The sequence below is a fragment of the Eriocheir sinensis genome, chromosome 13 (genome assembly GCF_024679095.1).
Source record: "Eriocheir sinensis breed Jianghai 21 chromosome 13, ASM2467909v1, whole genome shotgun sequence".
NCBI lineage: Eukaryota > Metazoa > Arthropoda > Malacostraca > Decapoda > Varunidae > Eriocheir > Eriocheir sinensis.
In genome coordinates, this window is record NC_066521.1 from 14,379,263 (window position 1) to 14,394,262 (window position 15,000).

At 40.9% G+C, this 15,000-nt stretch overlaps 1 protein-coding gene across 6 annotated transcripts in view; it reads right to left on the minus strand.

The window, feature by feature from the left end:
• The window catches only part of LOC126998048 (uncharacterized), a 71,272-nt gene that overhangs the window by 9,657 nt on the left and 46,615 nt on the right, over nt 1–15,000 (minus strand). For 3 of the 6 annotated variants that reach the window (XR_007752612.1, XM_050859362.1, XM_050859364.1), the window contains 2 exons: nt 2,309–2,485; nt 15–152 (listed from right to left, as the gene is read on the minus strand). Coding sequence is in view for 5 of the 6 variants with exons in the window: in XM_050859362.1 (XP_050715319.1) it covers nt 15–152; nt 2,309–2,485 (315 nt within the window). In the remaining variant the exon portion in view is untranslated. The remainder of the gene's footprint in view (nt 1–14; nt 153–2,308; nt 2,486–15,000) is intronic. The other 3 variants (XM_050859363.1, XM_050859365.1, XM_050859366.1) reach the window with 2 other exon arrangements.

The following is a 15,000-nucleotide window of genomic DNA, read 5'->3' on the forward strand; positions in this document are numbered from 1 at the left end:
AAATCAACACTCACAGGCCAGGATGTACATGACGCCGGTGATGAGGACTGCCGAGATCTGCCGCTGGATGATGCCGAAGCTGCCGACCACTGCCGAGGCGCCGAGCAGGATGCAGCACACGAGGGCACACGAGATGCTGAGGTTCTGCATTCCTGGAGAGACGAGGCAGTGGTGGTGGTGGTGGTGGTGGTGATGGGGAGTGAGTGATGGAAGGAGAGGAACATGAGGGAAATGATGAGGAGAGGAGGAGGTGGGATAGAAGAAGAAGAAGAAGAAGAAGAAAAAGTATAATAATAGGAGGAGGAAGACGAAGAAAAAGAAGAAGAAGAAGAAGAAGAAAAGTAGAAAAAAAAGAAGAAGAAAAGGAATTGAAGTATATGATCGTTAGTGGTGTAGAAATTAAAAGAGTGGTGGTGGGATAGTAGTAGTAGTAGTAGTAGTAGTAGTAGTAGTAATAGTATTAGTAAAAATGATGTATGTTTTCAATGACAGTGATAGGTTCAAAATCCCCTTTAAAAATTCGTCTACAAACCAGAAACGTCACGATGCTAATAAAAAAACAAAAAAACAGGCCCATTACAAAACATCTCAACACTTGAAAAATAAAACATTGGCCCCAAAATGCACAAACCTGACTGACTGAATTATTGGCAACTTACAAACCAAGAAGGAGCAAAATTGATAATATAAAAAAGAGAAGGAATGGAAGCTTGGGAAGGTTATGTCTACTAAACTTGCACAAACCTCACGCGGGAGCTGAATGAATCCGAAGCTTTAGAAACAACAGCAAGAATAATACTAGCAATAACAAGAGTCGTACCAATATAACACACACGCTATATGAATGTGCGTGTGTGTGTGCATGATGCCTTAAAGTTAATCAGCAAATATACGGATAACGATAATAATAACATGCAAATGGATGCGGCTTAATGTTAGCAGCTTAATCTTAACACAGGGTGGCCACAAAGAAGGCATCAGTATAAAAACTTTCAGAGCGCCTAAGAACGAACGGGCACAAACCAACTCCAGCAGGTGTGAGAACTGGCAATGTACGTGCGGGTGGTGTTGGTCACGGACAGTCACGTACAGTACTACCAGGAATGCACGTTGAGTAGACAGGTAGTGACCGGACGGGTGGACAGGTAGGCAGAAACACAGGTGACCAAACAAACAGGTTACCATTCAAACGAGGAAACAGGTTACCGGAGGAGGAGGAGGAGGGAGCAACTACCAGGCAAACAAACTGACGAAGGAAAACAAACTAAAACAATACCAGGTTACTAGGGAGGGACTAACAGGCAGGGATGGACAGGTAACTAGGTGGACAGGTGTTTCTAGACGGGTAACTGGGTACTAGGCATAAACAGAGTACTTGGGACAGGTAAGGAGGCAGGGGGCAGGAGGTATGCTATGAGGGGTGAAGGGGGTAACATAACGAATAGAAGAATAGGGAGATAATGAAGATGAAGAAAAAGAAAAAGGGAAGAAAAGGGAGTAGAAAACTATTATTATGACAACAAGGGAGAGATGAATTGATAGGTAGGGGATACGAGGGAGGGGGTAAAAATGATACAAGGGAAATGGATGAGATAGACAACTCCAACGTAAAAAAAAATACTAGAAAATAAAAAAAAACAATCACCGACCAACCAACCAACCAACCAACCATCTAACAAACAAACAAACAAACAAACAAAATAAAGACACCAAAAGCCACAGACGGGGAAAAAAGGAAAGAGAAAGAGAACAAGAAAGAGAGAAAGAGAGATAGAAAAACTAAAACACAAAGAGGAAAAAAGAGAGAAAGAGGGAAAGAAAGAAAGAGATAAAACACCAAGAGAAAGAAAGAGAAAGAGGGAAAGAAAGAAAGAGACAAAACACGGAAAGAAAGAAAGAGAGAGAAAGAGAGAAAGAAAGATAGGAAGACTAAAACACCGAGAGAAAGAAAGAGAAAGAGGCAAATAAATAAATAAATAAAACACCGAGAGGAAGAAAGAGAGGGAAAGAGGGAAAGAAAGAAAAAGAAAGATAATGTGTGAGAGAGAAATAGTAAAAAAAAAAAAAAAAAAAAGGAAAACGAAACCATAAACACCAAAATAATAATACTAATAACACCACATCAAAAACCCAAAACAACAACAATAACAACAACAACAACGTCCAAAAAAGCACAAAAAAACACCCCCCCCCTCAAATCAAACCTGAAAAAAAAAAAAAAAAAATCCACTAATACACACACTCAAATTAAAATCAAAAAAACATCAACCGGACTTTTAAGAGAGAGCAACGCAAGCTTAGCACTTACTCTGCACCCAACCATCCTTCCTTGTGCTGTTGGTAGAGCAAGAAGTAGTGATAGAGACAGACCGAGACTTACTCTGCACCCAGTCATTTTTTTCGCTGCTACCCATTGAGTGAGAGGAGAGGTAGTTGATGCAGCCGCTCAGGGGAAACTTGTCGTGCAGTTGCCTTTGTTCAGTTTCTGTGGCGGAGGAGAAAGAAAAACAGCGTGTGAGGAAGTGAGTGTGATAGCGAGGGAGCGAGAACGTGAGTGAGGGGCCAAGTAAGGGAGATATTGAGGGAAAGAACAGCAAAATGGAGTAATAAGAGAGGTATTGGGAGAGGGAGAGAGGGAATGTGTATGTGAGTGTAATGGTGTAATTAAGGGGATAAGTAAGGCAGATTTTGAGGGCAACAAAGGCGAAAAGGAGAAGTTTGAGAGGTATTGTGAGAGGGAGAGAGGGAATGAGTGTATGTGAGTGTAATGGCGTGAGTAAGGGGATAAGTAAGGTAGATATTGAGGGCAACAAAGGCGAAAAGGAGAAGTTTGAGAGGTATTGAGAGAGGGAGAAAGGGAATGAGGGTATGTGAATGTGGGGTTAAGTAAGGTAGATATTGAGGGCAACAAAGGCGAAAAGGAGAAGTTTGAGAGGTATTACGTGAGGGAGAAAGGGAATGAGGGTATGTGAGTGTAATGGCGTGAGTGTAGGAGTTAAGGTGGATACTGAGGGAAGGAAAAGCGATAAGGAATAAATAGAAGAGCTATTGAGTGAGGGATAAAGGGAGGCGGAGGAAGAAAACGATGTGTGAGTGAAAATGTATTAGTGAGTGTGGGAGAGCGTGGGTGTGAAGGCGCTCAACTGAATAAAGAAAAAAAGTGAATAAAATGAATGGCTAATTTGATATAACCTTTTCAACTTCCTTTTCTTCAATTGAGGGACTAAGAAAGGTAGATATTGAGGAAAACAAAAGCGAAAAGGAGTAATAAAAGAGGTGATGAGTGAAGGAAAAGGGGAAGGGTGTGGAAGGGACTAAATATTGTAAAGATTGAGACGGATAGTACATGAGAGGTTGAAAAGAGAAAAGGCGGAATTAAAAAGAGGTGTTGCGTGAGACAGAAAAGAGTAATTAAAAGAGGTAAAAGAAAGAAAAAGGTAAAGGAAAGAGAGATAAATAATAATAAGAAAAAAAAGAGGCAAATGAAAGAAAGGAGTAATTAAAGAGATATTGCGTGAGAAAGAAAAAAGTAATTAAAAGAGGTAAAAGAAAGAAAAAGGTAAAGGAATGAGAGAGAAATAAGAAGAAGAAAAAAAGAGGCAAAATAAAGAAAGGAGTAATAAAAGAGATATTGCATGAGAAAGAAAAGAGTAATTAAAAGAGGTAAAAGAAAGAAAGAGGTAAGAGAGAGAAAGAGGAGGAAGAAAGAAAGAAAGGAGTAATTAAAAAAAAGCATTGCGTGAAAAAAGAAAGAAAGAAAGAGTGTAAGGGAAGAAATATTGTAAAGACTGAGAGACGGATGGTATAGAAAAAAAAAAGATAAAAGGAAGAATTATATGAGGCACTGAGTGAGAGAGAAAGTTAATAAGTATGTGTGAGGGACAATATGAAGTAGATGACGAAAGAGAAATAACACAAGAGAGATTAAAACAGCGAAAAAGAATAACTAAACGATATACCGAGGAAAAGACGATACAGGCGAGAGGTAAAAGAGCGTAAAAGAGTAATCAGGCGAGGTATTGAGTAAGGAAGAAAGGGAGTGAGTGCGTGTATGAGGGACAAATCAAGAAGAGAGGGGAACGGAGGGAAAGAGAGGGGAAAGTAAAGGAAGAGAGGGGAAAGGAAAGGGAAGAAAGGGGAACGGAGGGAAAGAGAGGGGGAAGTAAAGGAAGAGAGGGGAAAGGAAAGGGAAGGAAGGGGAAAGGAGGGAAAGAGGGAGGAAAAAAGGGAAGAGAGGGGAGGAAAGGGGAAAGGAAGGGGAAGGAAGGGTAAAGGGAAGAGGGGAAAAAGGGGAGAGAGGGGAGAGGAAGGGAAGGTAGGGTAAAGGAATTAAATAGCAGACAGTAAGAGGCAAAAAAAAAAAAAAAAAAAAAAAAAAAAAAAAAAAGAGGAGGAAAGGAGTAACCGAGTGAGATTCTGAGTGACGATGGAAATGTAGTCAGCGCGTATGAAGGACAAAGTAGACTAGAAATTGAGAGAGAGAGAGATGATGAAAGTGATGAAAAAAAGCTAAAAGGTGCCATTAAGCGTGATACTGAGTGAAAGAGAGAGTGAGTTAGTGAGTGAGTGAGTAAGAGAGAGGGACGAAATGAGGGTAAGGACAGAGATTAAATAAAAGCTAAAAGGGGTCATTTAACGAGGTACTGTGTGAAAGAGAGAGTGAGTGAGTGAGTGAGAGGGGCGAAAGCTGGGTTGACATAGAGGCAAGGGAAAGCTGAATAAATGAGTCAATGAATTACTGGACGGATGAATAGAGTGAGTGATGGAGATATGAGATGAGGGAAGAGAGTGGCGAGAGAGAAGATGAAAGAGGAAGAGAGAGAGAGAAGGGAAAAGAGAGGAAAATGAGAGAAGGGAATAGAAGAGAAGAAATGATGGAGAGATGAGACGAGGGATGACAGAGGCGAGAGAGGATATGAAAGAGGAAGAGAGAAGGGAAAAGAGAGGAAAATGAGAGAAGGGAATAAAAGAGAAGAAATGATGGAGAAATGAGAGGAGGGATGACAGAGGCGGGTAAAGGAGATGAAAGAGGAAGGGAAAAAGGGAGTGGAAAGGAGAGGAAAATGTAAGGTTTTAAGAGAAGAGAATAGAAGAGAAAAAATGATTGAGAAATGATAAGAGGAATGACAGAGACGAAAGAGGAAATGAAAGAGGAAGGGGAAAGAGAGAGAAGGGAAAGAGAAGAGAAATGTAAGATAAAAAGAGAGAGAAGAATAGCAAAGAAAAAAAGATGGCTTGATGGTGGTAATTACATGGTGAAAGTGGGAAAAAAAGAGAAAATAAAGAGAGAGAGAGAGAGAGAGAGAGAGAGAGAGAGAGAGAGAGAGAGAGAGAGAGAGAGAGAGAGAGAGAGAGAGAGAGAGAGAGAGAGAGAGAGAGAGAGAGAGAGAGAGAGAGAGAGAGAGAGAGAGAGAGAGAGAGAACGTTTAAGACAGTTTCCTCTTCCTCTTACAAAATTACACCGATATTGAATTCCTGTTGCAATGAAAGAGTATTTAGCGACATTGCAGAGGAAGAGGAGGAGGAGGAAGAGGAAGAGGAGGAGGAGGAGGAGGATAGGAGGAAGATATTTACTGCAATCGAGGGTACAGAAGGTCATACAAATTAAAGGGAGGAGGAAAAAGAGAAGAAGGTGAAGAAGAGGAAGAAAAAGAAAAAGAAAAATAATAATAATAATAACAAGAAGATGTATAAAAATAAATAATAATTATAGTAAGACGAAAAAGAAGAAGAAGAAAAAGTACAAGAAGAAGAAGAAGAAGAAGAAGAAGAAGAAGAAGAAGAAGAAGAAGAAGCTTAAGCAGAAGAAGAAGAAGAAGAAGAAGAATCAGAAGCAGCAGAAGAAGAAACAGAAGAAGAAGAAGAAGAAGAAGAAGAAGAAGAAGAAGAAGGATAATGACACAAGGACGAATTTTTGAGGAAGATGAAATATGAGAGAGAAGAGGGAGGGAACGGAGGAGGGGGGGTAGGGGGGGGCGGGTAATTAGGGGGGAGGGAGAGGTGGAAAGGTCGGAAGGAGGGAGAGAGAGATAGAGGGAGGGAAGGAAAGGGGAAGAAAATTATCCTATTGATCGAGATAACAATAAATAACGTGACCCTGAGGTTGTTCTCTGTCTTACGTTTTATTTTATTGTTCTTCTAGGATATAAAAATGACTACTACTACTACTACTACTACTACTACTACTACTACTACTACTACCGCTGCTGCTGCTGGTGATACGAGAATGGAAAACAATAAATAAGAACAACAACAACAAAAAAACGAGAATAAACTTACAAACACATTCACACACACACACTCTCTCTCTCTCTCTCTCTCTCGTAAAAAGTGCATATAAGGAAGAAAACGATGAAAAAAATGAGAGAGAGAGAGAGAGAGAGAGAGAGAGAGAGAGAGAGAGAGAGAGAGAGAGAGAGAGAGAGAGAGAGAGAGAGAGAGAGAGAGAGAGAGAGAGAGAGAGAGAGAGAGAGAGAGAGAGCGTAACAAATCAAACCCTCAAAACACTCCTACAGGTTGGGATTTATTTTTTGTCGTAAATCTCAGCGCGGGAGGAAAGATTCACTGCGCCAGACTTGGAAAATTACTCCCCGGCGCCAGTCTTCCTTCTCCTCTTCCTCCTCCTCCACGACCATTACCACTGACCACCACAACTATCAACTCCTCCTCTTCCTCCTCCTCCTTGTGTGTGTGTGTGTGTGTGTGAGAGAGTGTGTGTGCGTGTGTGTGTGTGTGTGTTACTCCCTCATCCTGTTCCTGTCTTGCATGCTACTTCTCTCTTCCCCTCTTTTCCCTTCCTCTCCCCTCTCTTCCTATCCTTTCCCTTCTCTTCTTCTTACCCTCCTCTCTTCTGTCTTCCCTTCCCCTTCTTTCCCCTCTTTTCCCTCCCATTCCCTTCCTCTCTCCTCTCTTCCCTTCCTCTCCCTTCTCTTCCCCTCCTTTCCCTTCCCTTACGCTCACCTGCCCTCAGCTCAGGTAAGTTAGGTGAACAGTGAGGCAAGCGTCATGGGCAGGTGAGGGAGCCAGGTAACTTCCCCTCACATCTCCCTCTTCCCTTTCTCCTTTCTCTCCCTCTCTTCTCTCCCTTTATCATTTCCTTTCTCTTTCTTTCATATTTCTTTACCCACTTCTCCGTTTCTCCTCCCTTCTCTCTCTCTTCATCCTTATCTTTCTCTCCATTTCTCTTCTCTCTCGGATTTCTTTACTCACTGTTCTCTCTCTCTCTCTCTCGATATTCACTTGATTTCCAACGCATAGCAAATCCCTGGTTCTAATCTCTTCCTTATTACGGTGGGGAGGTCTCTCTCTCTCTCTCTCTCTCCCTTCCTCTCCAGTCACTATTAATTTCATCCTCCTCCCCTCCTCTTCCTTTCTCTCCGCATTTTATCCCTCTTTCCTCCCCTTTTATTCCTTTCTTCGTCCAATATTCCTCCATTTCTCTCGTTTCCTTCCCCTTCTCACCAGTCACCATTCGTCTTCCTTCTATTTCCTTTCTTTCTTTTTTTCTTCTCTTTTACCCTTTTTCAATTTCATCCTCATTCTTCCATTTTCCTCTTGGTCTCTCTCTTTATCCCTCGTTTCCCCTCTCCCTCTTTCTCACCTTCCTTTCTCCTATACTGCTTACCCCTTTCTCCTTCTCCTCTTCTCCTCTCCCCCCTGCAGCCTCTCATCCTTCATCCTGTTTTGTATTCACTCGCCACGCCATAAATCACCCGATATTTTTTACACTGTGTTATAAAGATTTACGCAACGGAAAAAGGAAATGCAAGACCGTTTCGGATTTTGCTCGCACTCTAAACTTGGGCAATGATCGTTAGTTATGTTTTGACTCGAGTGAAGCAAAATATAAGGAAAAGGAAGTTAAAAAGGATGAAAAAGAGAAGTGTGCGTTGAGTTAGGGGAGCGCGAGGACTGAAAATGAGAAAAAAAGATGATCAATTTCTATCCCATTAAGTAAAACAAAGATATAGTCAGTTTGAAAATATAAGAATGCTAAGAACAGAGGTGCAGAACTATAGGAACACGAGATCTGAGAATAAAAATAATACGAAGGTTGAAAATGAGAAAAAAAGATGATCAATTTCTATCCCAAGTAAAACACAGTCAGTTTGAAAAAATAAGAATGCTAAGAACAGAGGTGCAGAACTATAGGAACACGAGATCTGAGAATAGCAATAATACGAGAGCTGAAAATGAAAAGAACGAAAAAAAAAAATCAAACTATTAAATTTCGCCCCAAGTAAAAAGAAAAAAATATTGAAATGTTGGAATATAGAACAGGACCAGAAGAGGCGCAGACTAATGGAAATACGAAGTCTGAGAATAACAATAACGAGAACTAGAAAAAGAAAAAAAAAACTGACTATTAAATTTCATTCCAAGTAGAAGAGAAAAACTAAGAGAGGTGCAGACTTATGGAAACACGAAGTCTGAGGACAACAATAACACGAGAACAGACAATGATAAAAAAATCCTAACTTAAATTTCATCCCAGGTAAAAAGAAAAGAAAAAAACAACAGAAATGAAGTTAGAAAATAGAACGTGACAAAAATATCCGCAGACTTTTGGAAACACGAAATTTGAGAGTAACAATAAACGCGAGGACCGTGAATGGAAAAAAAAGAAAGAAAAAAAAAGAAAAAAAAAATGCTGATTATTCAATTTTATCCAAAAAAAAAAAAAACCCTAAAGAAAAGTAGTAAGAAAATAGAATAAAGAAAAAAAAGTGAGTAATTATATAAACACGCGATCTGTGAATTACAATAACGCGAGATCTAAAAATGAAAAAACAACAACAACAACCCCTGGGTATCAAATTTCATCCCTAATATATAAGAAAGCAAAAGATATAAAGGTAGTTAGATATTAGAAGAAAAAGACAGGAGGTGCAGACTTATGGGAACACGGTCTGAAAAAAAAAAAAAAAACGCGAGAAACGAAAAGAAAAAAACAAAACAAAACCGACCATAAATTTCATCCCAAGTAAAAAACAAAACAAAACAACAAAAAAAAAGCAAAAAACAAAAGAAGGTAGAGAATGGAGTACAACATAATTAGGGGTAGACTTATGGGAACACGAGGTCTGAAAATAGAAAAAAAAAAAAAACCGCGAGAAACGAAAAAACAAAAACAACAACAACAACAACAACAACAACAACAACAACAAAACCGACCATAAATTTCATCCCAAGTAAAAAACAACAAAAAAAAAAGCAAAAACAAAACAAAAGAAGGGTAAGGAATGGAGTACAACAATATCAGGCGCAGACTTATGGGAACACGAGGTCTGGGCATAACAAAAACACGCAATAATCTATAAGGAAAGGCCGCGCAAGACTCAAGGTGATATTCGAAATCCATACACGTAACGACACACCTGGGCGGACTAATCAATGCCCTCACGCCAGGTATTCACAGGTGCTCACGACAGGAAGTTAGAACCGAATAAAGAAAAAGTGGAAGAAAATGAATGGCTAACCTGATATAAGCTTTTTTTAACTTTTTTTTTCTCCACACCTGGCTGAATTTAATCGATGCCCCTTGTACCTCACACCAGGTATTCACAGGTGCTCACGACAGGACGCTACCACATCCGGATAAAGAAAGTGAAAGGAAATGAATTGATATCTATATATAATCCTTTTTTTTAACTTTCTTTTCTCTACACCTGGCCGGGATAATCAATACCCTCACACCAGGTAGTCACAGGTGCTCACGACAGGAAGCTACAACTGAATAAAGAATAAAAGTGAAAGGAAATGGATTGCTATCTATGTATAATCCTTTTTTTTTTTAACTTCCTTTTCTCTACACCTGGCTCCATGGGATAATCAATGCCCTCACACCAGGTAGTCACAGGTGTTCATGACAGGACGCTACCACATCAGAATAAAATAAGTGAAAGAAAATTAATTGCTATCTATATATAAACTATTTAACTTCCTTTTCCCCACACCTGGCTGGACTAATCAATGCCCTTGCACCAGGTATTCACAGGTGCTCATGACAGGACGCTACAACTGAATAAAGAAAAAGAAGTGGAAGGAAATTAATTGCTATCTACATATATTCCTTTTTTAAACTTTCTTTTCTCTACACCTGGCTGGGCTAATCAATGCCCTCGCACCAGGTAGTCACGGGTGTTCACGACAGGACGCTACCACATCAGAATAAAATAAGTGAAAGAAAACGAATTGCTATCTATATATAAACTTTTTAACTTCCTTCTCTCCACACCTGGCTTAATCAATGCCCCTTACACCCCACACCAGGTATTCATGGGTGTTCATGACAGGACGCTACCACATCCGAATTAAGAAGAAAAAAGGAGCAAAATGAATTGCTAACTATATATATCTTTCTCAATTTCCTTCTCTCCAATTACTGACTAGATAACCTTTTCAACACCTGACTGCATGGAAGTGAAAGGATTATTGTATTGCTAACTGGACATAACATTTTCGGCTTTTGTGTAGAGATAAAACTTGCTAGAGTAATCACGCACACCTTCCGGCAGTTACACACAGGTGCTCACGGCAGAATGCGAAGAAGATATAAAAGGAAGATGAAGATCATATATGTATTGTTTTTGGGGGCAAGAGGAGGCAGACGAAGGGTTAGGTAGAAAATTTAAGAAAAAATAGCAATGGGGAAAATATTAACTGGATACAATATTCTCAGCCTCCCTTTGAAGGAAAAAAAATTATGAGGTTTCAACATTCTTGTTCGGTAGGAGGAGGCACATACAATACTCTCAGCCTCAGGCGGTGGTTGAGTGGTTGGCGTGCAGGCGCCGAGTCCAGGAGGACGCGGGTTCGCGCCCCGCCCGGTGGCACAAGATGGGATTTTTCAGTCACCGTCGAGTGGCCTAAGACTGCCCATATACTGTTCTGAAGACCACCTATCAACCCGGAATCTAGATTCTCTCTCTAAAAGAGAGATAAAAGATAGGCTCCGGGGGACAGCATGAGTCAAGCAAAATGGCGCCACTATAAACGCTTGCCTGCGCCACAACGGGGTAGGGTCGACCATCAGGCCCCATCAAGAAAGCCTACCGCCTCCATAGGCCGAAACGTAAAAAAGAAAAGCCTACCCTAGAGGATAAAATTAACAAGGTTTGTATATTTTTGTTCGGTAAGAGGAAGCAGACAAATGGTTAGATAGAAAAACAAATAAAAAAAGTAAGTAAAAGTTCTGGTGAAAATGTAAACTCTATAAAATACTCTCCGCCTCTTGGAGATAGCAATTAATATTTTTGTCCAATAAGAGGAAACATACGAATGGTTGGATACAAAAACGAAGAGAAAAAGTAAATAAAACTCCCTGAAAAAAAAGTTAACTCGATACAATACTCTGAGCCTCTCCGTGAAGGGAAAACTATTACAAAAACAGTCAAAAGTTTATATTAGCCCTTCAGGCCAAGCCCAGGATGCAACACGGAAAAAATGAGGATCAGAAAGCGCGCTGCTGCTAAATGAATATCGGATTTTTACGCAACTCTTGAAAACACTTTAGAGGAAGACTGAAACAATTAATGAAGCCTTAAAAGTGCAACAGAAACAGAAAGGAAGAATAAATGATGAAGAGACGCGAGCAAAAATGGATAACGAAAAAGAGGAAGAACGAAAAAGAGGTCAAGAGGAAGAGTGAAAGATTTACCGAACCCTGAAAAAAAAAAAAATGAAACAGGGAAAGAAAGGAAAAATAAAAGATGAAGAAACACGATCAAAAATGGATAATGAAAAAGAGGAGGAACGAAAAAAAAAGAAAAAAAAAGACAAACAGTGACACATTTACCGAACTCTTAAAAATGGAACAGGGAAAGAAAGGAAAAATAAAAGATGGAAAAACGTGAATAAAAATAAATAATGAAGAGGAGGAGAAACGAAAAAAAAAGAAAAAGACAGACAAATAGTGACTTATTTACCGAACTCTTAAATATGCAACAGGAAGAGAAAAGATGAATAGAAGATGAAGAAACACGAATAAAAATGGATAACAAATTAGAAAAAGAACAAAAAAAGAGACAAATAGTGACTCATTAACCGAACTCTTAAAAATGCAACAGGAAGAAAAAAATGAATAACAGATGAAGAAACACGTATAAAAAAATAGAAGAGGAACGAATAAAAAAAGAAAGACAAAGAAGAAAATAAATGCTCAATGCGTATATTATTTCCAACAAGCCGTGACTCACACACAAACAATGCCAACAACAACAAAAACAACAATAGCAGGAAGACACGACACGCTCATAAATGCTAAAGTTATTCCTCGACAGTTCCAAGAAAACGACGGAATGGAAGAAAACGAGAAGCAAGATCATTAATTTCCTGCGTCACTCACACACACACACACACACACGCACACACACACGCACACACAGTCATACCAACCTCCATTCCTTTTCTCTTCCCTATCCTATATAATATCTCCTATTTGTCCCTTTCTCTGCTTATTTCTCTCTTTCTTCCCCTTTCTTCTCTTCAATCTCTATTTGCTTATGCTCCTATACCCTCTGCCTCTCCCCCTACCCTCTCCTTTTCTCTTTTATTCCCCCTTTCTTTTCCCTTCCTTACCCATCACTTGTCTCATTTCTTTGCCTTTTCTTCTGCTTCTTCTACTTCTTTCTCTTCACCCTTTCTGTCTTGCCTTCTATTCTAATCCATACCCTCTTACTGCCATTTCTTTGACATCGATACCCCCTTTCGTAACCCCTTCTTTTCCAAGATTATCCACTTTTACTTTCCCCTTCCTGGTCCATCTTTCCCTTTTCCTTTATTTGCCTTCTCTTTCTCCTTATTTTCCTTTCTTTTCCCCCTCTCCGTTCCCTTCTATCCTAATCCATACCCTCTTACTGCCATTTCCTTTGTCCCTTTCTCTGTAATTTTCCAAGATTATCCACTTTTACTTTCCCCTTCCTGGTCCATCTTTCCCTTCTCCTTTATTTGCCTTCTCTTGCTCCTTCTCTCCCTTTCTTTTCCCCCTCTCCGTTCCCTTCTATCCTATTCCAAGCCCTCTTACTGCCATTCCCTTTGTCCCTTTCTCTGTAATTTTCCTAGATTGTCCGTTTCTACTTTCCCCTTCCTGGTCCTAGCTTTCCCTTCTCCTTTATTTCCCCTCTCCCTGATCCCCTCTTGCCGTTTACCCCCGTTTCAATCTCTTACCTTAATCTCCCTCAATCCTTCCTTTCTCCTCTCTCCTTTATTTACCATTCCTTGTTCTTACCCTTCCTTTCTTAATTATCCCTCCCTCTATTCCTCAGTCGCTCCCCTCTTTCCTTGACTTCTCCTCTTCCTCCTTCTTTGGTTACTCTTTCCCGCCTCCTTCTCCCCTCTTCCCCTTCCCTTCCTTCTCTCCTTCCCATTTTCCTTCCATTCCCTCTCTGTTCCCCTTCCCTTCCCTTCCTGCTTCCTTTCCCTTCCTGCTTCCTTTCCCTTCCTCCTCCCTTTCACTTCCTGCTCCTCTCCCCTTCCATTCCTGCTTCCCTTCCCATCCTGCTTCCTTTCCCTTCTTTCTCCCCTTCCCTTACTCTTCCCTTCTCCTCCTTCATTACCCGTTCCCGCCGCCTCCTCCCCTTCCTCCTCCCCTTCCCTTCCTCCTCACTTCCCTTCTCCATTACCCTTTCCCACCGCCTCCTCCCCTTCCCTTCCCTTCCCTTCCTGGTCCCCTCCCTGTCGCCTGAAGTTGCTGGCTGGTCTCGGATTAACGCCAAACACTCCGTAATCCTCTGCGCGTGCCAATGAAGGGGAAGCGGGGGGAGTCGAGGGGAATAGAGGGAAAGGAGGGGAATGCAGAAGAAAGGGAAAGTGAGTGAAACAAAGGGGAAGAGGGAAGAAAAGATGGGGAAGAGAAGGGAAAGTGAGTGAAACAAAGGGGAAAAGAAGGGAAGAGGGGAAGACGGGGGAGGAGAGGGTGAAAGGAAAGAAGTGAAAGAAAGGGGAAAAGATGGGGAAGAGAGGGGAAGAGATGAGGAAGTGAGGGAAAGTGAGTGAAACAGTGGGGAAAAAAGGGAAGAGGGGAAGACGGGGGAGGAGAGGGTGAAAGGAAAGAAGGGAAAGAGAGGGGAAAAGATGGGGAAGAGAGGGGAAGAGATGAGGAAGTGAGGGAAAGTGGAGCAGAGGGGAAAAGAGGGGGAATACTGAAGTGAGTGGAAGACATGCAGGGGGAGATGGTGAAGGGAAACAGGGGAAAAGAGAGGAGAAATGAGGGGAAGAAAGGGAGATAGGGAAGTGGAGAAAAGAAAGGAGAGGAGAGGATGAAGGGAGAGAAGGGGAAAGTGAGGGGAAGTAAATGGGAAGATAAAAGTAAGGAAGAGAAAGGAGGGGAAATGAGGAAGAAGAATGGAAGAAGAGGGGGAAGTGAGGGGAAGAAAGGGGAAGAGAGGGGAAACTAAAGAGAAACAGATGAAAGGGAGGATAAGAAAAAAGGGAATTAAGACAGAGAAAAAGGGTAAAGGGTCAGATAGGTAAGCGGGGGAAAAGAAGGGAAGAAACGGGAGGAAGAGAAAATAAGAGTGAAATAGGTGAAAAGGGAGGAAGCTAAGAAAGAAGAGAAAATAAGAAGGAACGTAGAGAGTGAGGATAATGACGGAGAAGGAGAGAAGAGAGAGAAGTGTGATGTGAAGAGTGCAGCAGGAGCAGCAGGAGGAGGAGGAGGAGGAGGAAAGCCGGAAGGGAAGAGGCTTACGGAAGAAGTCAAAAGGGGAAACAACAAAGACAGGATTATAAGTAGTAGCAGAAGTAGAAGTAGTAGTAGTAGTAGTTGTAGTAGTAGTAGTAGTAGTAGTAGTAGTAGTAGTAGTAGTAGTTGTAGTAGTAGTAGTAGTAGTAGTAGTAGTAGTAGTAGTAGTAGTAGTAGTAATAGTAGTAGTAGTAGTAGTAGTAGTAGTAGTAGTAATAGTAGTTGTAGTAGTAATAGTAGTAGTAGTAGTAGTAGTAGTAGTAGTAGTAGTATAGTCCGTTTCATTCCGTCTGTCCACTCACGAACGTAGATGTGGC